The sequence below is a fragment of the Eriocheir sinensis genome, chromosome 26, assembly GCF_024679095.1.
Source record: "Eriocheir sinensis breed Jianghai 21 chromosome 26, ASM2467909v1, whole genome shotgun sequence".
NCBI lineage: Eukaryota > Metazoa > Arthropoda > Malacostraca > Decapoda > Varunidae > Eriocheir > Eriocheir sinensis.
In genome coordinates this window covers 15935163-15960368 of record NC_066534.1, presented here as the reverse complement: position 1 = coordinate 15960368, position 25206 = coordinate 15935163, and the positions used below count along the sequence as shown (strand labels likewise).

The following is a 25206-nucleotide window of genomic DNA, read 5'->3' as shown; positions in this document are numbered from 1 at the left end:
AGGTCAATAAGTGTGTGCCAGGCATGGGAACACATACCAGATGGGACAGACAGCACAGAAACAGTGATGAGTCAGACACATCAGGGGAAGCAGCATCACTGTGTCAAGTTAAACAAAGGAGTAGAGTGCCTGCTTAGGATGGACCTCAAAAGACAAACCTGACTAACACAAACAAGGGAGTTTTTTTTCTCAAAATGCTTGACAGTCTGTTTCCTTGTTGAAAGCGGGATGATATAGAACAACACGACAACAAAGGACTGAATGGTGAATACATCATGATGTGGTACTCTGCGGCAGGTTAATGCCTAGCGTTTGAATATTTGTAAAGTATTTGTGATTGTAGACATAGCTACTTATCCTATCATCAACAGTGAGACAGCTTAGAAAAAGTAAACAGTTATCCTTGAAAGATAGAATAGAAACATGTCATTACTCTGTTCATTATCCAAAATTTTCTTCCTTCCCAGAATCACAAACGCATTGTAAAAGTCAAGTTTGGTCCCAAGCAAGAGATCTCTACTGTCAACCGCAAGGGTGAGAAACTGCGCACAGTGGGCATGAATGATGTGGAGACACTGGTGGTGGAGATCACACAGGATGCACACAGGAAGCCTATGGTGCTGCTGCGGCCACCCAAAGACCACGATCTGGTGTTGGAGTTTGATACGGATGCTGCACGCCGCAAGTTCATCAATAAGCTGGAGCAGTTCATGAGCTCTCACCGTAAAGTAGTTGAGAAGGTGCACACCTACAAGGAGCAGATGCTGGCCAACGCCGAAACGAAGGAGCGCCGCCAGAAGCGCCTCGAGCACTTCTTTAGAGAAGCTTATGAACTCACCTTTGGCCTCAAGCCAGGTGAGAAAAGGAAGCTGGAGGATGCCACTAGCGACGTGGTGATGGTGATGCGCACCTCTCTCACCAAAAAAGAATTTGCACGGGCTCTAGGCATGAAGGGAGACGACATCTTTGTGCGCCGCATGTTCAACATCGTGGACAAAGACAGCGACGGCCGCATCTCCTTCCAGGAGTTCCTGGACACTGTTGTTCTCTTCAGCAAGGGCACCACTGATGACAAGCTTCGCATTATTTTTGACATGTGTGACAATGACAGGAATGGTGTCATTGACAAGACTGAGCTTTCAGAGATGCTGCGTTCTCTTGTGGAAATTGCCAAGACTAACACAGTTAGTAACCAAGAGGTATGTGAACCTATAGTAACCATTTACTCCACTTTTCTTTTCCATCTTGTAATCTTGTCACATTTCCATCTGAATTTCATGCTTGCTCCTCTGATGGTGCTGCTTTCCATGCATGTTGCAGGTTGAGGATTTGATTGATGGAATGTTCAGCTCATCTGGCATTGACCACAAGGATTCCCTCACCTACGATGACTTCAAGCTGATGATGCGTGAATACAAGGGAGACTTCATTGCCATTGGCCTTGACTGTAAAGGGGCCAAGCAGAACTTCCTGGATACCTCCACCAATGTGGCGAGGTGAGTCGCACACCTGGGAGGGGGTGTTAGGCTGAAGCATGGCAGCAACACAACTAACAGACGGATAAGTAACTGCACTCACACCTTCCTAATAAAGCTCCAAGAAGCCTTGATTATAACTCTTGAAGGAGGCAAAAGATTAACAAAGTAACATTAATATTTTACAGCTGCTTTGCATTACTGGTCACTGAGTGGTCCAAGCTTTTCCTTTCTGCTTAATAAATTTAGCAACAGTTTTCTTGAAGGCTTCAAAGCTTTTCTTTCCTCTAATCAATTAATGCTGCCAGTAATTCTGCTAATCTGCCATTACTGCTGGTGACTCTTAATGTGCTGCTGATCCACCTTACTGATGCTGACCACTGCTTCCGTCTCCTTATCGTTGCTGACACCTTTTCCTGCTGAAACTACCACCCCCACCACCACCACCACCCCCATCACCACCACCATGATGCTGCTTACTTCTCAAACACCAGAAAGAGGTACTGCTCATGCTGACAGCGACCAGTTTTGGATCTGTTGTTAGTATTCATCCACTACCATTGATAAGATTCCATGTAACCAGTAACATTAGCAAAAGGGACTTGGGTGTGGTAGTAAGTTCCAGCCTTCAGCCCCATGCCAGTTGTATGAACACCCTTAACAGTACTAGAGAATAGTTAATGTGTAAGCTTCTACTTTTAGAAATCTGAAGCTGCAACATTGGTCATGATATCCTCAAACGTGCCTGCACCATGAACGGGCTGGGGCCGACCAGCAGGCCCCATAAAGATAGCCTACCGGTGCAACAGGCTGAACGTAAAAAGAAAAGTTGGTCACTATGGAGTGATGAGTAGCTTCACTCTAACAAGCCCCTCTTGTCATTAGTGGCTGCATAAACAAGACGTCAAGTCACCACTAACATTTGTGAGTGGTGTTACCACCATCTGCTTTCTCAACCAGTCACTTTCATTCATAATGCGAAGAGTTCCTCCCAGCCACCTAACACAACCAGCACCACCAGGAGCTGCCTCCCACTAGGTGGTAAGGGCTGGATGGCTCTGGCACAGTACAGTTAGTTGATGTTGGAGAGTTACAGATTCACATCCAGCACACAGCAGCTTCTTGGTAGAAGGCAGCTTGTCTTGCAGCCCTAACTAGGCCACACAGGTTTGACGAGCCATGGCTTACTTGTTCCATCTCCATTAGCACCCTTACCACAAGCCACTTGCACACACACAAATAATTCCCACCACACTCTTACATGGTGGCATCATGCCATCTACAATAAGTGCCATCACTGTTACATGCTTACATAAGTGCAGTGGTGCCTCTGCTACGAACACCTTTTTATATGAATGCATCACCACACAACAAACCATCCCCTCCACCTGGTCACACAAGCTTTGTCACTCTGTGTAGTGAAGAACATCACTGCCACATACAATAAACTTGTATGAGCACTGCCACCATACTCAAAGTGCCTGACACTTGCCTCCTTAACAAAAATGTACATCACCACCATTACCACCACGCTCAGTGGGTTACCAAAAAGAAACTGGCCACTGGCCTCTTACACAAACAGCATCACCACTTTCCTCATACAGCAAGATGGGCATCACACCAGCAGGGCAAGCCAAATAAATGGTAAGTGATGGGAAGTGTTCACAACTCACAGCCACAAGTATACTTGCACTTAAAGATAGCTGTTGCGTAGACTGGGCCAAGTACAGGCATGGCGGCACACAACACCATGACGACATGGCCACTTTAGTGCAAATATTACTGCACCCAGAAAGCAGACTTGATTTAATGGGTCAATATAGCATAAAGAATTACTCACGATGAACATGCATGTCTCAATAAATGAGTGTATTTCAGTATGATAACCCAGCAGGAGAGTAATGGGAATTATTATTTCAAGAGATTCATTCATCTTTTTCAGTGACTAACACGGCTGTTCACTGTGCTGTGGATGTTTGCATAACCTGTGCATGTATTTCCAGAACCATTTTGTCCAGTACTAGTTTACTGTGAGCAGAAAAGTATGCAAAAGCATGCACAGTTAACTGGTAATGTAGTTATTTTGATGTCTATATAAATCTTGTTCATTGATTTAACATATTGTCAGCAAAACATTAATAGATAAAAATGTTGAATGCATAAATTTAAAAGCATTGCCTGATTAACAAGAGAGTGAGTGAGTGAGTGAATGAGTGAATGAGTGAGTGAGTGTGAGTAAAAACCCAGATAATTTGCATCATGAGAGTCTGCAGTGCTGAGTGGATCAACTTGAAGGCTGTGCTCAGTAGCAGTGTTGCTTTTCACAACCAGTGTGTGAGGAACTTATAACAAAACCCATGATTTGGAGGAGTGATTTAAAGGGCAAAGACTTTTAAGCAAAATAATCATAAAATAAATATGATGAATGAGGAGACGGGGCAATATAGGCATTAAATGTTCCCTGTGGCTTATAAAGGTTGATCCAATAGCTTAGGTACAATTAAATGAATATGCACTCATTTCTGCTCTTTACTGTCTCCAGAATGACCAGCTTCCACATCTCTGAGATCAGGGAAAGGAACCGTCATTGGATGCTCAAGAAATACGACTCTATTGCAACCTTCCTGGAGGAGAACAGACAGAATGTGTTCTATCTCTTTGTGTTCTATGTCATCACCATTGCTCTGTTCTGTGAGCGTTTCATCCGTAAGTATCCTCTCGGCAAGAAGGGAGATTCAATAAAATTTGTGCAAATATTACTAGTGGGAAGTGATTCTCAGTAGTGCTGAGGGTAGGTAGGACTAAGGGTTTGTAAAAAGGATGGTGGGTATAGTGACTTGCCCGTACTTCTCACTCACTTACCTCCCTTTCCTATTCTGTGATATAATATTGTGCATCCATTTCAAAGATCTATTAAGAAATTGTATATTCATAGGGCATTGTAAATTTGTAAAACAATTTTTGTACAATTCTGTGCTGTACCATAGTATTATTGTTTTCTAAAGCACCATCCCACCAACATAACATTGGTTTGGTGCAAAAACTATCCTATGTCATATCTCATGTAGTCAATCCCAATGAGTACATGTTTAAGTGTGTTGCCCCGGTGCCCCCAGACTACTCCTTCATGGCGGAGCACACGGACCTTCGACACATCATGGGGGTGGGCATTGCCATCACCAGAGGAGCGGCCGCCTCCCTGTCCTTCTGCTATTCCCTGCTGCTTCTCACCATGTCCAGGAACCTACTCACCAAGCTCAAGGACTTCAGCTTCCAGCAATACATTCCCCTTGACTCACACATTCAGGTAAGCCGTAACATAGATTGAGCGTTCAGATCGAGCTCCAAAATAAACATCCATCTCACAAAGCTGAGGGACACGGGCGTGCAGCAATATAACCTTTGAAGAATGCACTCACATTTCTGAAATTTGTTAAGTCGAGTTAAATACATGGAAACAGGCCACAGCATTACATACTTTACTTCACTTATAAAGAATCATAATAAAAGGAGAAAAAAGTGTAATGTCCTGATACATCTCTCAGTTTCAATGGACATGATTAATCTGCACTCTGAGTCTAAATATATTATGATCTTGTTTTGAAAGATTCTAGAAATTATGACAAACAGCAAAATTAATAGAACTTCCAGTAATCTTTATTTACTGTTGACACAATATGACCCAAGGCTTTCTTATTCTCCTCATTACTCATGTTTGTATTTACCTAGCTTTGATTTACCAGTTCTTTTTCCTTCCTTCTTCATACTTGTAGCACTTGCTTTCCCAAACTTCACTTGTAAAGATTTTGAAAGTTTTCCCGTCTCCAGCTCCTCAGAATTCCCTCCACTCTGCTACTTCAAAATCCTTCCTTCTATAGTTGTAGCTGCCTTGCCTCTATCATTTCTATTGGCTCAAATAAATGGGAAGATAAACTTTACCCTATTTAAACTGTTTATTTAAGCTGATACAGAAAGGTTATGGAATTACAGCAAACAAAATGTGGTCACGCTACATTGGTTTCTAAAAGGTAAAATACAAATTGATGATTTAGAAAATATGTCCATTATGGTCTGGTTCCTAAACGTAAAGCACAAAACAGTTTAATCAACAAAGTCTGTCCATTTCTTAAAGTGGTCTAATACTTTTAACCTTGGACATAAAGTTCATAGGAAACTAAGAGCACAGAGAGCAAACTTTACATTGAGAACAGCTTCACTTTAGGCATCAGAGAAACTGTAATAAAGCAGTGGTGTACATTTTGAGCTTAATTGTGGAGCTGACTTACCAATAATATAATTTCGTGTCTTACTTGAGCTCATTCAACACACATCCTAGCCAGGTATGAAAATCCTTAACTTTAGCCCGTTGTTGCCACAGTTTCACAAGATCGTTGCCTGCACAGCCCTGTTCTTCAGTATCCTCCACTCCTGTGGCCATCTCGTCAACTTTTACCATGTGTCAACACAGCCAGTGGAAAACCTCAGGTGCCTTACCCAAGAGATTGCATTCTCCTCAGACCAGAAGCCAACTGTTGGCTACTGGCTGTTCCAAACACTTACTGGTAAGTTTTGTACCATCTTGCTGCATGTACTCAATTATTTTGTTTGAGAATGTATTTAAAAATTAATCCAACACTGTTTGCTACATTGTTCCCTTAGCCATCAATGACCTGCAGTCACTGGTTACCTGGTGGAGTATGTGCATGTCAGGCTGTTGTATTATACGACAGATTATTTGGTGATGCCCCTGTGGGAGGGCAAATATGTAGGTACATTTTTTCTGTTTCCTTTATTATAAACAGTAAGGCATAATAAGAATTGTACTTAATCATTCTACACAGTCCACTTTTCTTTTATCTTGTACTAATTACCTATTGTGATCCTGTCTTGGTTAGTGTGCCTAGTTTTAAATCTGCAGTCCTGGGTTCGAATCCTGGCCCTGGCAGTCTGCGTGCAGTTCACCCAGCTGTTCATCCTCCCCTTTAGGGATGGTTGATAAATAGGTATACCTGGGAAAGGCAAGCTGTGGCAATCCCGGAGTACACACTGGCTCATGTCTCTGGGTCATGGGTTCTCACCACAGGTTTGAAGGGCCAATGCAGTGGAGATGAGCACTATAGCCATGAGCAGCTCCACTGTATACATCCAACTTTTACCTTCACTACACTGTGTTTCACCTGGCTCATCCCATACCATTTGTGTTCCAGGCTTGACAGGTGTGGCGCTGTTCATCATCATGTGCATCATATTCATCTTTGCTCATCCGGTCATCCGACGCAAGGCATACAAGTTCTTCTGGTCCACCCACCAGCTGTACGTCTTGCTCTATATCCTGTCTCTCCTGCATGGCCTGGCGCGACTCACCGGTGCTCCCAGGTCAGTACACACTAAAACTCATCCTCATCTAGCACTAATAGGACCTTGTCACTGCTTTTGAGGGCTAGAGAGTTTTGTATTTGATTCCTTGACTGTGGATTTCCTACAAGAAGACCTCACCAAGCTTCAGGAATGGAACAAAAAAGAGGCTGCTACAATTCAATGAAGAAAAATGTAGTTATGCATCTTAGGAGGGGATATCCAGCACACCAATACCAGATGGGAAACACTCCACTATCCACCACAGGGGCAGAAGGGAAAGGCCTGGGAGTATAATATTATCCGGCTACCAGTGAAAGCCAAATCCATGCCAATCGCATCGGACAGGTTAAGAAGATGCACAGTATACAGCAAATCATCATGATCATCACTGCTACCATATTTATAAATTCTACCATTATTTTGAGGTTAGATGGTTTTGGACTATTAGATGAAGTTCTTTGTGGCCGAGGCAAGATAAGGGATAAGGGGACACACTTGATGGTCTGGCTGGATTGGGTCAAGGCAAGGAGCAGCCAGTTACTTAGAGAACATTCAGTTTTTGTCAATTAGCATGAATTTTTAATGTTTTGTAGTGCTGCATAACACCACTTCTGACCATGTTGGATAGCACTTGGCCTAGCAGCTTCAGGAAAAAAAGGGGTGTGCTGAGAGAGGAACCAAGAGCCTAGTGACTGTCTGGTGCCTGCCGGTCATATTTGGTCCCTTTACTAGAATAGCCCAAAGCTTAAGTTTGTATGTAACTCTCAGTATTCCACTCTGTTGCTGAGAAGAATATGTACCGTAAAAAAAATGCTCAATGATTTTCCTTGACATTTATCGCGCACACAAAAAAATTGTATATATTTGCATAACGAAAAACTTTGAACAACTTTTTTAATTCCTCTTTATGCAACTCTTTCAGTATTTAAATGTTGAAAATTGATGAAGCAATTTTGCACCAAGTAACAATATGTAGAATTATTTATTGAGCTTCCTATTGGAATTGGCTTTGGGGTTAAAATTCACCCTTGAAAGTGTTGCCTCCCCCAATAACATCCAAGTGCAGGACAGCAAAGACCTTGTAGTGCTAACCCCTGCAGGTGAAATCCTAATGGGTAAAGTTATATGAAGAGAAGGAATGTTGTGTTAGATATATGAGAGGTGCAATATTAGTTGAGAGGATGGTTGGAGCTCAAGGCAAGTGACTACGTCTACTCAAGCATACTCTGCGTTGGGTTCCATCCCAGTCTCTGAAGCCCCAATGGATTTAACCGGCATGGCACTTTTTTTCTCTATCTTTTGTTAGCATAAATACTTTGGAGTTTTGATGCAATGTCTGCTTGAGGCCAAGAGTGGAGTACAGCTTCCTCCTCCCTGTGACAGGTTCTGGATATTCTTTGTGGGTCCAGGCATCATCTACACCCTGGACAAGATAATCAGTCTACGCACGCGCTACATGGAGCTGGACATCATCGAGACAGAACTCCTCCCGTCAGATGTGGTCAAAGTCAAGTTCTACAGGTACGTTCCTGGGACCAAGTATTTCCCACATGGCAGTCTAATAATACATTTCACAGGAAGCTCTATTAGATACCTTGAGCAGATTCTCTCTTTATATGTAGCTACACCACAATGCACCATTAAAACAATCACTACCTAATAGAATGCAGTTCCATATCTTTCTGAGAATACTGCATTTCATCAAATAACATAGACTGGAGGAAATGATTCTTGGATCATTCTTTGTAAATTTCCCAAGGTGATTTTATAAAAGTTGTGTTCCTTTTTGTAATGGTTAGCAACCCCAAACAGTCTACATATACTACAAACAGTCCTCATATGTGTGCAATAAAGAATAGGAGGAGGTGGCATTAAATATCACTACATTGATAATCTCATTGCAATGTTCGAGCATTCCAATGGACCACCAATTGACTCCAGACAGCTTTCAACTCCTTACCATAATGTTAAATGTGTGGGGAGGTGATACTGTTTATTGCTGCATTGGTAATCTCACTGTCTTACATGATCACTTCCAACAGGCCACCAAATTTCAAGTACCTGAGTGGGCAGTGGGTGCGCCTCTCCTGCACGGCCTTCAGGCAGTCAGAGTACCACTCCTTCACCCTCACCTCCGCACCACATGAAAACTTCCTCTCCTGCCACATCAAGGCTCAGGGACCGTGGACGTGGAAACTGCGCAAGTTCTTTGACCCACACAACTATGTTCACGATGAAGAGAATCCTCCCAGGGTCAGTCTTCGAGAAGGTTACTTAACGATTCTAGGTGTCCCAAGGCAATGATCAATAGCTGTACATATATTTTTTTTTCTTTTTCTAATGTTTCTCCAACACCGTCTGCTCACAGGAACTTTCCCCAAGGCAGTAAAAACGTCTCCGGTTTCCCACATTTTGAAGCTCCCTCTCAGCACATTCATTCCCTCACCTGCCAATTCTTTCCCTCCAATACTCACCTACTCTACCAATCTATTTAACTGGTGGTCTTTCACTGATATTCTCCCCCTTAATCCTGTATACAGCCTTCACAGTCATCCTCATTCATTCTTATCACATCTCCAGACCATCAAAGAGTACCATGTTTGACCCACTGAACCACTTCACCATCCAATCCCTTTGCTGTTACACCCCAATGATAAGTCACATGCACATCGTTGCCCTCTCCATCCCATCTTGACACACCACATACACCTCTTATGTAGCTCATTTCCATTGTGCATATTTGTGATTACTGTGCTACATTCCACAGCTATATCTGATGTATGAGGCAGACATGGGAAGATGGTGTTATTTCTTAAACCTTCCTTTGCCCACATGGTCACACCTCTTCCATTCCTGACCCTCCAATGCACCTTTTACCTGTCTGTCCTTACTACTTTCTCCCTTATCTCTCCCTCTGTGCTCCCATACTGACATAAAAAACATCCTCAACTCTGAATTAGTCACTTCCATTTCCTCTTTACCCTACCAGATCTTACACTTTGTCATGCTCTAAGTGGCATTGCAAAATCAACAATCTGCTCTCATAACTCTTTCAAATACTATTACCACATTCTTGCCGACATTTACTTTTAACTTCCCGTCTTCCACATTTTCTCAAATTCACCCATAATGCACTGCAGCATCCTTGTATTTCCTGCGAACACTATATTGCCTACAAACAAGCCTGTCACCATGAACAGCGATGTACCTTTCAACTACTCTTGGCTTTCATTTTTCTAGTTATAATAATTATAATAATTCCCGTATCTCACACACAAAATTTCATGCAGATTCGACTTGAAGGTCCATTTGGAGGTGGCAACCAGGACTGGTACAAGTTTGAGGTGGCGGTGATGGTGGGCGGTGGCATTGGCGTGACACCCTACGCCTCAATCCTCAATGACTTGGTGTTTGGCACATCAACCAATAGGTATTCAGGAGTTGCTTGTAAAAAGGTAAGAAAACCCTCATTAATATGCAATCATGCTCTCAGATTGCAGCTGAAAGTATTTGTTTGGATACATGCAACCTAATGTTGATTTTCATGTTTTTTTATTTGAGTCTTCGTCTTCCTCTCTCAGGCATTTCAGTGTAACTTTAGCAGTTACTTAACACATTTTGAGAGGTTTTCACAAGGGCTGAAAACTATGCTCTCCTTCGATAGAACTCATGACCATAGTAGAGCCCATAGCATGAGTAATTATGCTCTCTATGCTTTCTACCCCACTTCATGTGAATTATTAAGCTGCTCGCTCTGGTTTTACCTAACCCTTTCTGAGCTTGGTACTCCTGTGGCCTGTGCTTTGGGCCCAACACCAATTGAATCAGCCTACTCAAAAGCCACTACAATCTGGTTACAAAGACTACAGTTATTAGAGCACAAAGAAATTAAAATATTATTAAAAAAAAATACTTTTGTTCCTTCCCTGTGTGGCAGTCAAGTGATATTCCTCCTTGCTGAAAAAGGGCACTGGTTGTCATTATCTGGAAAGTGAAAGAGAAAGGGAAGCAACAAGACTGCAATAATTACCAACTCTGAGCAATGTATAGTCATTTTTTCAGATTAGTTTTAAATGATAATGACTTCTGATTCCTTATTTCAGTGGAATGAATGAAATACAATCCTCAAATAACACTTTCTATTAACTTTAAGGTGCGGTTGTGAATGTAGTCTCTGGAATCAAATTATAGTGTGAACTGAGCAGCTTGACTCATAGGGTGCCGAGGTCAGAATAAGTTTAGAAATGCTGTCCTGGGGCACTTTTGGTGCTAATCAATAAAAACTGTGGGTGAGTGGTGAAGAAATGACTAGTATATGAATGAATACAATACCCTGTTCTTCTCTCCTCATTAGGTGTACTTCCTGTGGATTTGCCCGACACACCGCCAGTTTGAGTGGTTCATTGACGTGCTGCGTGACGTTGAGCGCAAGGATGTCACCAATGTGCTTGAGATGCACATCTTCATAACACAGTTCTTCCACAAGTTTGACCTGAGAACAACAATGCTGGTGAGTGTTGTATGGGGGAGGGAGAACAAGACTATTGAGCTTGCACTGGGTTCTATGCTGCCAGAATTATGTTTACAACTGAGACATTGAGATTTAAATTATATCTATCTGCATTCTGTGAACTATATTAATTACTCTATCTACATTGAAGAATAGGAGCTAGAAACCCACAGGCAATGACAGGAACAAGTGCTCTGTGTTACACTCTGGGGATGGGAAAAGGAGAGAGAAGGTGCTAAGAACAGGCTGATTTATGTAATTGGGATAGTTGACAGTACTATGTATATAGGATTAACCTGGTAGCAGTGGGGATCATGTTTCTTAATGGTCCCCCCAAGCGAGATAAATGAGAAAAAATCACCCCTCACACAAACCATTTCATAATATATATCAAAGCATTTGTGATCAGATTATGTATCATCTATTTTTGGGGGTTTAAACCATGGCACAAATTCGGCCTGTCGCTGCTACCGGGTTAAAGGTCTACACGGCTCCCCTCCCCAACACACACCAGACCACCTTGTATGCATGAAAGTTTCCGAGCCCATATATTACTTATTGAGGGGAGCGTATGGGAGGTAATTTTCACAAAACAACTAAATTAAAGTTATGATTTCATCAGTGATCTGTATCAATTTACTTTTTAAAGAGTAAATGTTATAATATGTACTCCAGTGTTAGTGGAGGCCGTGAGTGAGTGGAGTGAAGTGACATCCATGCTACGGCTGGGCTGGGCGTATGCTCCCCCTTTGTTAGTTGCTTTATTATGCTTAGCAACAATAGCCATCCTTGTGCTCCTGAAAGGGATTTATGTCATTCAATCCTTTCACTCTTTCAGTACATCTGTGAGAACCACTTCCAACGGCTGAGCAAGAGGAGCATGTTCACTGGACTCAAGGCAATCAACCACTTTGGCCGACCAGACATGACTTCCTTCCTCAAATTTGTGCAGAAGAAGCATAGTTATGTGAGTATTATTGATTAGAAGGTCTTTATCCTGAGCATGAAGTCTTATATTTGGGAAATCTTTCTCTCCTAGTGATTGGGCATTAGTGCCTTGTTTGTCTCTTGCTAAGAAAACCCTGGATTCTGTTTCTCTCTTGCCAAGAAAAGCCAGGATCCTGTTTGTCTGTTGCTAAGAAAACAGTATCCGATTCAGTGTGTCCAAATTCATTATAGGTCCTTAATATTTGCTTGTTTTCAGGTGTCCAAAATCGGTGTCTTCAGCTGTGGGCCAAACCCTCTCACTCGCAGTGTAAGCAATGCCTGTGAGCAGGTGAACCGTGGTCGGCGGCTGCCATACTTCATCCACCACTTTGAGAACTTTGGCTGAGTGTTGCTGCCCCGCCCAGCTGTATGGTTAAGTTACTTGGTGCCGCCTTTTTAAAATGTCCCCGTTTTTGCATTTTTATTTTTCTATCTTTGTTTGTGGCAATGTCACCCAACTTTCTGTATCTCTTCCCTGTATTCCTTCCTTCCTGATATATATATGGTCTGTGTACATAGTAGATGCCTAGCCTTTCATCAGCGCTGGTAATGTACGACACCTATCAGTGCAGTCCTTGTGTTGCAGTGAAGCAATTTTGGCAGAATTTTAAATAAAATGAACCATCAGGGAAAACAATACTGTAGGGCAATAATTACATTCCAATTCAACTTTACATATTAGAAAATGTATCAAAGTCTGGTATCATTTAAGAAGTACCCTTGTTTCACTCTGTTGGGCAAAACTCCCTTTCCTGACCAAGTTTGATGTGCTGAACATGAATCTAATAACCATTTTTGTAAGCAATACTTTAATATTCTTTCAAGTTGTTTCACTATTTGATGTTATTTTGAGCGTCTGGTTACTCTACTGGGTAGGGCTAGATTACATTGTCAGGTCAGGTTTGGTAAGGTATTTGGTGGGTAGGTTCACTGATGGGTGGGTGGTGAGTTTGAAAATATTATACAATATATACCTGTCCCCCCATATTTGTAGGGGCAACAGGACACAGACTCCTGTGAATGTTTCACACTTGCCCCCCCAAAACAATTTTTTTCACAAACTGTACATAATAAAGCCTTTTCATTACCTGAAAGCAGCATAAACAGCATCATTCATCAGCTGTATGTACTATAAGTGTACTGTAATTTACATAAACTCTGTACAAAGTTTATGTACCCATTAAAATCTCACTTCACTGTTGGATACTCACCAAAAAGTCTGTGATTTCCTTTTTCAACTTTAGCTGCTTAAGTATATCATACCATGCATATTATATAATAATGAATGCTTCTTCCTGTAAGAATTAGGCAACAAAAATATGAAACTTGTAATAAAATCTGGATCATCACTATAAAACTGCAAGCAACTGTTCAGCTAATAAACAAACACACTGGTGTCAGTTGCAGGGTTGGGTAAGTATCGGTATTGGTACTAACAGTACCTGCTGTGTGACACGATAACAGTACCAGACTGCTCAGGACTGGTACCAACGGGTATCTCCAGTGCAGTATTTCGTATTCTACATGTCATCACACATGCATACAAATGTGTGTATGATGACCTGTCAGTATCAAGTATACTGAAGACTGCATTGGCAGCGCCCACTGGTACCGGCACTGAGCAGTCTGATACTGTTACCTAGTCATACAGCAGGTTCTGTTAGTACCAGTGCTGGTTACCTGCCCGGCCCAACTGCCGACATTCCACTTTTTGTTTATCAGGTGAGCAGGTGCTTACAGCTATTATCCAGTATGAATTACCCATCTCATTAACTTATTACCTATTTTTTTAAGAAATGAAGCATTCATTTGCATGGTATGATATGCTTAAGCACTTTTAGTTGAAAGAGAAAATGGTAGAGAATTCATGGTGAGTACCCAATAGTTAAAGATTTTAATGATTATGTATTTTTAAGAAGTGTGTGTAAATGACAGTACAGTTTATAGTATGCATAGCTGGTGAAGAAACTACTTATGACATTCTATGCTGCTTTATGCATGCATGCACAGGCCTTAACAACTTTGCTGCCGCCTTTGTGCATTTTTGGAGAAATCCACAAATAGTGAACCTGCGAATACGGGTGAACAGGTGTATACACATATGGTAACATCTTATTGAATTGGTTATTAGATGGATTACTTGATTAAAATCATTCAGAAAAGTAGTTTTGTCCACTGGCTGAGATGGCTGTATTACTTGATATCTACCATAATTCCCTTATCAATAAAACTGTATATCAATGCCAATCTATACATACTGCAAAGTAAACCTGTAATTAACAGGAACAGAGGAAAGAGGGATTGTTTGCCTTTCCTTAATATCATGTGATAAGCTAAGTGAGTGAGGTAAGTCATGAGGAGTAGTAGCAGTATATATATTATATAAAATTTTGAAAATATGAAAAAAATAAAATATACAACTTACTAAGTCTTTTTTTACACTACCCAACTTATAATTAGCAAACGGCTGTGTGCAGAGGCAATATTACTTTCTATTGTATAGAAATGCAGTGAAATGTCAGAGATAACAAGCAGAGTTGACCTTTTTCCTATCATACTGAAAATTATCTGTCAATCCCCCACCATCTCTCCCCTCGCCACTTGTAGAGGCTTTTGTTGTCCTATCACACTTAGTGGATTGCAGTTGGCTAGACTGGAATGAGTAAGAGGTAGTGTGCACCACCATCACATGAGGCAGGACTATCATGATGGTTTGAATCAGTTCGTCAGCTGGCACATCATCAACATGGAGGTTGAGTAGTTGAGAAATGGGATCATAATGCAGGTAGTCCTCAAATTATGACTTATTACCACTCTGGCAAGGGGTTGCGAGTCAGTGCGCCTTCTACTGCCCTTTATCCTGCCACTGTTCTCACCTGCTGGCCTTACTCCAGCCAAGGCAGGGAAAGGGTGGGTGGGGCGGGCCAGCCTAACCACACTTTTCCCTCAGTTGCCTATGGAACTTAAGCAGTGTGTACTAATCACTAGTCACTATTCTTGTAACCAGTTTGTAGGGCTACAGTCTGCTTTACAAGCATACTCCTTGATCTAGCAGACGCCAGCTGACTGTCACATGAGCCAAGCAAGGGTGGAGCGAGTCTATCCAGTTATCTCCACGGCTTACAAGTCTTAGCTGATCGGTAGTAAAACGTGAATCTTGCTCCTTGTTAAAAAATGAAATAAAACATGCAGCCTTTATCATCACATACCAATCAGATGGGACCAACAAGCTGTGGGTGCTAAATCCCTCACTTGCTATGCACCCAGGCACCTACTTTGGACCTGTGCAGTATACAGTTTTCTTATTTTTGTATTACTGTATGATTTGTTCAACTATCTCCTGAATATGCAACTGTGAGGAAGTTGAAGGGTGAAAAGGCAGCTGGGATCTGTAATATCAACACAGAGATGTTGAAAACTGAGAGTAAAGCTATGATCCGTGGGTTGCATGCAGTGCTGTCTGCCAAGTGGCAGTCCATTGCCATTCCTCTTGACTAGAAAAGGAGGTTGGTTGTCCCTATCTGGAAAGAGGACAGACAGGACTGCAACAATTACTGTGGTATTACACTGCTCAGTGTGGCGGGCAAGGTGCTCGCTAATTTGTTGCTGATGCTAATTCAATCTCTTGCTCATTTGTTGCTGACGCTAATTAAATCTCATCTGCTAAAGTTTCAGAGATATAAACAAGCTGGGTTCATGCCTGGCAAGTCAACAATTAACCGGATCGTAGCAGTGCACATCCTCATGGAATGCCGACGTGAGTTTCGATAGGGGTTGCTCGCAGCCTATGTCAATCTCAAGAAGGCTTTTGACTCAGTGCATCGTGAGGCACTCTGGGATATTTTGTGGATCAATGAGATCATGCAAGGATTACTGACCTGATGACTAGCCTTTTACTCTGAGACTGAGAGTGCAGTGAAGTGTAGGGGGGTCAAGACTGTACTTTTGAGCATTTGTACACAGCAGACTCTCTGAGCAGTATAGCTACCATCTGCTGGGTTGGAAATGGTGGATGCTGATCCACCCGTTAAAGAAAGCCCATCCTCTCTTTATGAGGTCATAAAGGCTGTGACAAAGTTGAAAAGTGGAAAGGCAGTTGGTATTTGTAACATTGGTGCAGGGCTGCTCAAAGCTGGAAGCGATGCCTTGATCTGCGGGTTGCATACAGTCATGATTGTTGTATGGCAATCAGGTACCATTCCTCTTGACTGGAAGAGGGGGCTGGTTGTTCCTATCTGATATGGGAGAGGAGACCGCCAGGTCTACAACTACTGTGGTATAAATTACACTGCTCAGTGTGCCATGTAAAGTGGTCACCCATCTATCACTCATGCATATTTGTGGCTGCTGAATCTGCAGAGACTTGACCAGTCTGGGTTTACACATGTCACGTCAATAACTGAGCATATCATAGTGCTTCAAGTATTGGTGGAGCAATGTCATGAGTTTTGACAGAGGATGCTGGCACCCTGTGTTGATTTCAAGGAGTTTGATTCATTGCACTGCGAGACATTCTAGGATCTTGTGACTTTGTGAGCTTCCTGCAAGGACTGTTGGTCTAGTGACTGAGGACTGATCTCACTCAAAAGTACATTTCTCATTCACCAATGAGGGTAAAGTCTCACTCAGCAATATACTCCACTACACAAGACAACTCGTTAATGAGTTGTGATTGATTACAAGACTGAGAAATAATTGTAGGTAGTTCAGGAGAGGTGTGGGACAGCAGTGATTAGGGGGAACTGAAGTTGTCTCTATCTGAAGCAAACGTATTAGTTTTTTTTAATCCAACAGGCTCTTACATTTGATAACCAATCATAAAAGATTAAACATTTGATTTAAAGAACATTAAAAATACTTCAATTATTTTGAAAAAAAAAGAAAAAATTAAAGTCAATGGGAGGGGTCATATTATAACTAAAACGGTGAAAAAAGAAATACAGTAGCCCTTTAACATCTGCAGTTTTAATTTTCGTGGATTTGAATATGCACAGATATATCTGTGAATGATTTGATTTTTTGTGGGTAGACCCATAAATGATTATTTTGGTGTTTATTTTGTCTGTGTGGGCAATCACTGTTCTGCAGCTCTTAGGTATATATATATAACTAAATATATATAAAAAGAAATATATAGCCTATATATATATATATATATATATATATATATATATATATATATATATATATATATATATATATATATATATATATATATATATATATATATATATATATATATATATATATATATAGATATATATATATATATATATATATATATATATATATATATATATATATATATATATATATATATATATATATTTATATATATTTATATATATATATATATATATATATATATATATATATATATATATATATAAAAGTTTCTTCTTTGGTTATAAAGGGAAAGGGCAGTCTAGGAATAATTTTCATGGGGGCAGCAGATATTTGCAAAAAATTAACATTGGAGGAGATCTCTATGAGTAACCTCTGCAAATGTTAAGAGACAACTGTAGTATAAAAGTACTATAATGTCTAAAATACACATTAACTTTTGTATTATGTAATTTTTTTTTAAAGTACCTATTTTTTTAAAATCCTTGGAGTCTACAGCCTACAGTATTAATTGTATTGTTCAAAACAAAGTCCATCAACTTGAAATTTGACCACAATCATTACTTTAAGAATATACATAACGTACATTGAAATCAGCAACCTAAGGCAGTAAAGGAAATTTGACTGGCAGGGCCCTAAGGAAGACAAACTTGATGACAAGGATTTGCCACAATTATTGCTACTCACTGCTCTCATCCGACAGCTGGCTGCTTCCTGCTGATGATAAGCTCTACAGTGCTGCTTCCACTACACTACATTCCTGCTATTTGCAGTGAGAAAATGTGTCTTTGGAGACGTGGTGTCCAGATGTCCATCATTCAACCTGACTTTCAGCAACTTCTGTCGAGAGAAACACAAGTGCTGAGCAGAGAGATACTGTATGGCACTTCAAAGGACTGTGCCACTTCATAGGCCGAGGCAGACTGCCAGTGTCCTACTTCACCTAAGCCTACAAGCTCTGTGGGTCTGCATTCAAAAGAAATATATATATATATATATATATATATATATATATATATATATATATATATATATATATATATATATATATATATATATATATATATATATCTATATATATATATATAGTTATATATCTATAAATATATAGATATATATAGAGAGTTCTAATACCTGGCCTACCTACATGTGTTTGGGATATTTCAGATTATCAGGCAAATAAACAGTGGGTAACAGATTCTGATTTATGATAACTATTCAGGGTCAAGAAACAGGAAATGCTAAGCTTTTTATTGTAATTTCTAAATGTATCCATTCTTGGGGTTAACTAGCTAGGTACAGCTGATACCTCAAAATTAAACAAATCTAAGGAGTAAGTTTTGTAGATTCTGTTAAAAATACTTCATAATTTCCAATCTATACACTGACCCGTAGATAAGAAACCTATTGTCACAGCACTCCCTGATATTAGTCTGTCCAGGGGGTTGGTTGTGGCTGGCTAGATCCCTAAAAACTAATAATACTACAATGTTGAAAAAAAAAAAAAAAAAAAAAAAAAAAAAAAAAGTTTTCATTGAGTTTGATTTTCTTTCTCAACTTCATGTACTGATCATGCATATTGTATCTTGAAAGGTGCTCCACTGAGTGCTGGGAATTGAACCCAGCCTTCAGAACAGAAAGTCTTATTATTTCTATGTTCTAATGTATATAAACACCATATGTGCCACTGTGGACTGATTAAAAGCCTTGCCAGCAACCTATAAGTGTGAGCAGGGTCCCCTTTCCTTCATTGTCCACAGTGTGGGGCTGGAATGTCAGGTTAAGTGCCACAAAAGTGGCCTCTGGCAGTGACCTTTTAGCTCATCATGGGGTCAGTTGCTTTGTTGCTCTGACCTCTATTCTGAAGGTTCGGGTTCAATTCCTGGCACTCAATGGTGTACATTTCGAGATTTTTCACTGCGTTATTGCCGTTTCTCTAATAGGAATACTGTACTCCATTCCATGCTTAGCAACACATCACATGGTATGACATAGCATACCTAGTTTTTGCAAACAGCTCCTGATTAAATTTGGACAGCTGAGCTTTAGTGACCACTAGGCTAAAGCCCTTTTCACTCTTGGGCAGTGTCTGGGTGGCACATGAGGCATAACTCGAAAAGTAGACATTTGCGACAGAAATGATGTACAAAATCGTGCAATTCACTGCATCTATCACCAGAAAAACATGAACCTGGTAAGAAAATCGTTGGTTGGGTGAAACTGTAAATTGACTGTGGCAGTGGCAACACTTGATGGGTTGGGTAGGATTTACAATTTTGTCTCTTTTCCTCACCCCCAATCTGGGAACTCCATCATCACCTCCGTCAGGCAAAGCTCGGCCTATGTATGTGGATCTATGCAGCAGGAGTGGCTATTAGGACAAGGGAGGATGCTGGAGCACTGCAGGAGGATTTCAACAAACTGTCAGCTTGGTCAGAGAAATGGCAGATGAATTTTAACATCACCAAGTGTAGTGTACTTTGTGTAGGTACACGCAACCCATTACACGGGTATAGTTTAGACTCCACAGCGATAGGCAGGGCAGAGTGTGAAAGGGATCTGGGAGTGTTAGTGAACTCTGACCTAAAACTATATAAGGAAGCAATGTATTAGTGCGAGGAATAGGGCTAACAGGGTATTAGGCTTTTCTTACGTCAGATTTGTGGGGAGCACCCACAACCTTGGAAGTGTAAAGGGTGGAGTCGACATGGCCCGCTAATCCCAGGGAGTGAGGTCAAGCCCTCGAACTGTCATTTCACTCGCCATCAATATGGTGGACACACGAGTGAGCCCTACTGCATTATTAGTTACTGCCTTCATTCCATCTCTCATCCATTATGAAGATTACTGTACACTTACTTAAGAAGTAGATCTATTTTGTAAATACTAATATATTTTTGTACATACTAAATGGAAACAAACCAACATCGAGATTTCACAAGATTATCACACCACTAACTCACTGACGTTTCTTTGCTTAGGTGTTTATGTGCCACTAACCAACACTTTAAGAGCAGTGCTTCACAGACTCCAGCCTTCCTGCCCCCACGCACACAGCAGCCCCCCGGGACACCCTCGTCACCTTGGAGGAAAAAGTTGGAAAGTTTCGTTTAGTCGGCGCAACATCTGTGGTCATATGCCGGAAGAGACAGAAGGGGAAGGAATTATGGGAGAAGGGAACAGACCCCAGGAGACGGGACACAACCCCCGATTAATACCTGGTACCCATTCACTGCTGGGTGGACAGGGGCGTAGGGCATCGGGAAAGCCGCCCAAATTTTTCCACTCCGCCCGGGAATCGAACCCTGACTCTCTCGGTTGTGAGCCTAGTGTGCTAACCACTGCACCACAAAGCCTCCTTATCACCCTGGAGGGAGAACAGATTCTTCCTCTGGGCTCGTCACCCCGGCCCACGCGGCGACACGCACACTGCCCCCACACTTCAGTATTACCTTCATGTTTACTGTGAATCCAGACATGGTGGTGCACGGCGCTGAATAAACCCATACCCAGTGACCCACAAGATGACCTCGCCACACCGCAGAGGTGAAAACAACACACGTCAGGTCCTCACCTCTAGGACAAGCAGGGCAGTGCATGTCCGCCGTCAACACCATACCAACGTGATGTTAATACAGTGTTGACGGTGCCTGCGCATGCGCGGCCTGACAACAACAGAGCTGCGAAATAAGTCGAGGCCAGAAGGTAAGTAATTTGTTTCACAGTTTTAGTGATGCTGGACATCAAGAGAAAGAGATAAAGGAGAGGCTCGGTCACAAGTTCGTTTTCTATACCAGGGATGGTGTGACAATGCTCAATTAATTGCATTACTGAAGATTGTATGAACAAACTCAGATTCCATGGTCACATAAAGCTATCTTGTGATGCATGTGGCCTTTAAAGGCAGGTGACGAAGCCATAAGAAGAATAATATCTTCCAGTGCATGAACATAAGAACATAAGAACATGGGGAAACTGCAAGAGGCCGGGTGGCCTACACAGGGCACACTGCGAGCACGAGCTGAGCTATAATAATTTCCCAGGTCCTATAATAAAATTATGTGCGACATACGCACGAGTTTATTAAATTACTGAAGATTGTATGAACAAACTCAGATAGCACGGTCACAGCTGTCTTGTGATGCATGTGGCCTGTAATGGCAGGTCAGGAGGCCACAAGAAGAAGAATATCTATCACTGCATGACTGCGAGCACGAGCTGAGCTATAATAATTTCGCAGGTCCTATACGTGCGGAATACGCACGAGTTGATTAATTATTATAATACTGAAGATTGTATGAACAAACTTTCTGATTCCGTGATTACCTAAAGCTATCTTGTGATGAATGTGTGGCCGGCAATGGCAGCTAGGTCAGGAAGCCACATAAGAAAAAATACCTATCAGTGCATTGACGATCATAATTTAGAGGCTCATTATGATATATCTTGCTTGAGGAGGCTTTTATTTATATCTCTCAAACTTTATTATTACCCTACACGCTTACTGTTGCTTTATAAACCTAAAGAGAACAGTGTGAGTACGAACTGGGCTATTTATAATAATTTCGCAGGTTGATAATTACGTGCGAAATACTCACGAGTTCTAGCCGCGCATGCGCAGATACCGATGTTACTAATTATTTGTCGGTCAAGTTATTTCGCACAACACCGCCGCCAGACAGCAGATATGCGGCAGCCATGATGACCTTGATCTTGATGTCACAGATTCTTCTTTTTCTTCTTTTGACCTGTAACGCTTTGTATCGCTTCTTAGGTCGTCCTCCTCTCGGTCCTCTCTTCTTTTTCTCACACACTGTCCTTTTCAATAGTACGTTACTTTCCTGTTTCCTCATTGGTGACTTGGAATTTCTCCCCTGTCAGGCCTTTATAACGGCAGCTCCTGTGAAAAGAAAACATCTTGGCTTGGGATTTCACCCATGTCAGACCTTTAAAATGACAGCACTTGTGAAAAGAAAACCAACATACAGAACAGACAGTACCCTACGTAAATGGGACAAAATACTATTCCCTACATATTGCGCGGCACACCTATTCCAAGAACTCTTTCACTGCTTCAATCACTCGTCTATTCATGACTCCACTCACCCCCAGCACCGCACTCTCTTCCCGTCCTATCAACAGACATCCACCTCACCTTCCATCTCACTCAGAAAGACTTGCATCATTTTCGTTCTCTTTCTGCCATACATGCTCCACAGTCTCGTCCACTCCCCTGTCACTTATCAGTCTTATCTGTTGCGGGACTCGGAGCGTCTGTAGTTCCTTGCATTCTCATTCAAACACTGTGCCCTAGCTAGCTCGGAAAAGAGAGCACCTCCCAGGCTTCCCTCATACTACTCTTCATACTTTGGGGCCTTTTTCTCATTTATACCATGCAGTCTACAGGCTCTATGGTTTCCTTTCTCTCCATCTCATTCTTCCACTTGTTCAGTCCCTCATCTTTCACTGCGTTATCTATCACATTTTTCCACTTTTTTACATTCCACACAAACCCCTCTCCGTTCCTGTATGTTATTTTCCATTCAGTCACATTCTTGAATCTTGAAGCCCGCAGCCGGATTCTTAAAATTTCCGCGGGCCGAGGTAATTAAATAAAAATTCCGACATCAGCGCTCAGTGATTGGCAGTAGAACATGATAACACACTTCATTACGAATTTATTGTACTTTTCAGGGCCCTAACTACTAGATTTTCATTCGTTTACGTAAAAAAAAAACCCACCCCTTACCTGCCTCCATATGTCGCACAAAACAACACTTTTTCGCATTATTTGACCGTTGCTTGCAGTCTCTCCTCTTCTCATGTGTTTGAACTACTCATGCACTCCCTCAGTCCCTCCCTGACCCTCTCTTTATAACATTCCTTCGGGATCACATCCTGTTTGGGGCTTTATCATTCTTCAGTTTACTTAATATATCTGGTCTTGGTTTTGGTTGTGAGTCACTTTCAACCAACAGCTGAGGAGAAAGAGGGAGAAACAAACGCTACCGTAATAATAATGAGGCTACCCGCACCCTTCTCAGTGCTCATTACGCCACTCAGCCCCGTTCAGCATGGTCTAGTTCTCTCTCCCACTCATATCATCTTATTCTGACCAACAACAGCTCGCCCTTCGGTCCTTCCACGGGCAGACCCATGGGTACTATTTTCCGACAGGTCCTTGAGGGGGAGTCGCGACAACTCGCCTCGTTGGGGACTATGGGATGAAAACTGCTACCTCCACAACATGATTCTGATGTTTTTTGATATAATACATGGTATTTCGACGAACAACATGCCTTTCGTAACTTCCATCAACTAAAGACCCAGTCTAATTAAGGACAGACAAAGTATTTTAGCGAAAAACCGCCATCCACATCACACACATCCGCAAGTTGTCGCTGGGCAGCCAGTTTTCCCTCGGAGTTTTGCCTCCCATCTATCTATTATTTGTAAAAGTAAAGAATGGGCTGAGAACTGCTGGCATTCACCCGTGGTAGCAAGACCTTCCCTGTCCACACAATGGCGCCCACGTGTGCCAGCCAATCACAGGTCACTTCCGGCAGCGTAGCACGTATTTCTCTGCCTCAAGGATCTCTGTATTTACCAGCAGCGTAGCGATATCGTATATGTTTTCAGCTTGGAGTGTCAAGTTTCTAAACAATGGGCATAAGGGGGTAGAGGGTGAGGGTGAGCATGGTGCGAGGTTGTGGGGGTTGTCGGGCGTTGGGAAGTGTGACGTGTTGGGGTGGAGGCTTGGAGGGTTGACAGGGTGATGGGTGGAGGTGGGAGGAGCTTGAAGGGGATGATGAGCTGAGTGTGGGAGGGGTGTGGGGTGGAGGGGTTGGGGTTAGGGGGGGAATGAGGAGATGTGGAGTGGAGGACTTTTGGGGTAGGGTGGTGGGGGGTTACATGAGTGAGGTGGACTTGGAGGGGTTGTGGGGAGTGTAGAAAGGTAGAGGGGATTGAGGGTGGAGGTTGGGGTGGGGTTTTGGGGTTTGTGGTATAGTTTGGGGGTGGAGGTGGGGGTGGGGGTGGGAGTTGAGATGGGGTTGAGTGAGGGTGGGTGTTGGGAGTTGTGGTGCAGACTGAGGGTTGAGGGTAGAGTTTAAGGATGGGGTGAAGGATGAGGGTTGGGGTGGAGGTTGGGGGTTGGGGTGGAATTTGGGTTCTGAAGGCTGGGGGTAGCGGGATGGGGTTAGAGGTTGGGGGTTGGAGGGTCTGGATGTATTCCACGACACATAATCTGCATGACGCCGAGCTCGTATAATACTATGTTAAAAGGCATTCCTAGTATGTAAGCTCAGTGCACTAAACTTGTAACAGTAGATTCATGGCTGCTGCTTTATTTTAATTTTCTTAAGGTTTTCCTTGAAACTCGTCACACAGATACGATATTATCACTTCCAAGAAGCCGGTTCGTTGCCTGACAAACATACGCTTTTGGTTCCGGGTCGAGACTTCCTGTCTACACTCTGCATCTTCCTAGAACATGAAACTTCCTGTTAGTGCACATTTCAATATCATTGCGCTTTTTCCTGAATTATACACACACACACATATATATATATATATATATATATATATATATATATATATATATATATATATATATATATATATATATATATATATATATATATATATATATATATATATATATATATATATATATATATATATATATATATATATATATATATATATATATATATATATATATATATATATATATATATATATATATATATA

The 25206-nt window shown here is 41.7% G+C and overlaps 2 protein-coding genes and 1 long non-coding RNA gene across 7 annotated transcripts in view; 2 read left to right on the top strand and 1 right to left on the bottom strand.

The window, feature by feature from the left end:
• Positions 1-14754, top strand: part of LOC127003819 (dual oxidase-like) — a 138542-nt gene extending 123788 nt beyond the window's left edge. For 2 of the 3 annotated variants that reach the window (XM_050870879.1, XM_050870878.1), the window contains exons 14-25: positions 468-1199; positions 1321-1496; positions 4018-4181; positions 4592-4782; positions 5854-6037; positions 6683-6851; positions 8217-8354; positions 8876-9086; positions 10124-10288; positions 11188-11343; positions 12182-12310; positions 12548-14754. In XM_050870879.1, coding sequence (XP_050726836.1) covers positions 468-1199; positions 1321-1496; positions 4018-4181; positions 4592-4782; positions 5854-6037; positions 6683-6851; positions 8217-8354; positions 8876-9086; positions 10124-10288; positions 11188-11343; positions 12182-12310; positions 12548-12676 — 2544 coding nt within the window. In that variant the 3' untranslated portion in view covers positions 12677-14754. The remainder of the gene's footprint in view (positions 1-467; positions 1200-1320; positions 1497-4017; positions 4182-4591; positions 4783-5853; positions 6038-6682; positions 6852-8216; positions 8355-8875; positions 9087-10123; positions 10289-11187; positions 11344-12181; positions 12311-12547) is intronic. The other variant, XR_007757415.1, reaches the window with a different exon arrangement.
• On the bottom strand, positions 11177-21170 carry LOC127003824 (uncharacterized). 2 transcript variants are annotated; one of them, XR_007757425.1, is made up of 3 exons: positions 21029-21170; positions 18142-18294; positions 11177-11325 (listed from the first exon to the last, which is right to left on the bottom strand). It is a non-coding gene; the product is annotated as an uncharacterized LOC127003824 (long non-coding RNA). The 2 variants fall into 2 exon arrangements; XR_007757424.1 differs by having other exon boundaries at positions 20907-21043.
• LOC127003823 (uncharacterized) overlaps positions 21016-25206 on the top strand; it is an 11290-nt gene continuing 7099 nt past the window's right edge. The window contains exon 1 of one of the 2 annotated variants that reach the window (XM_050870885.1): positions 21016-21159. In XM_050870885.1, the coding sequence (XP_050726842.1) occupies positions 21111-21159 (49 nt within the window). In that variant the 5' untranslated portion in view covers positions 21016-21110. The remainder of the gene's footprint in view (positions 21160-25206) is intronic. The other variant, XM_050870887.1, reaches the window with a different exon arrangement.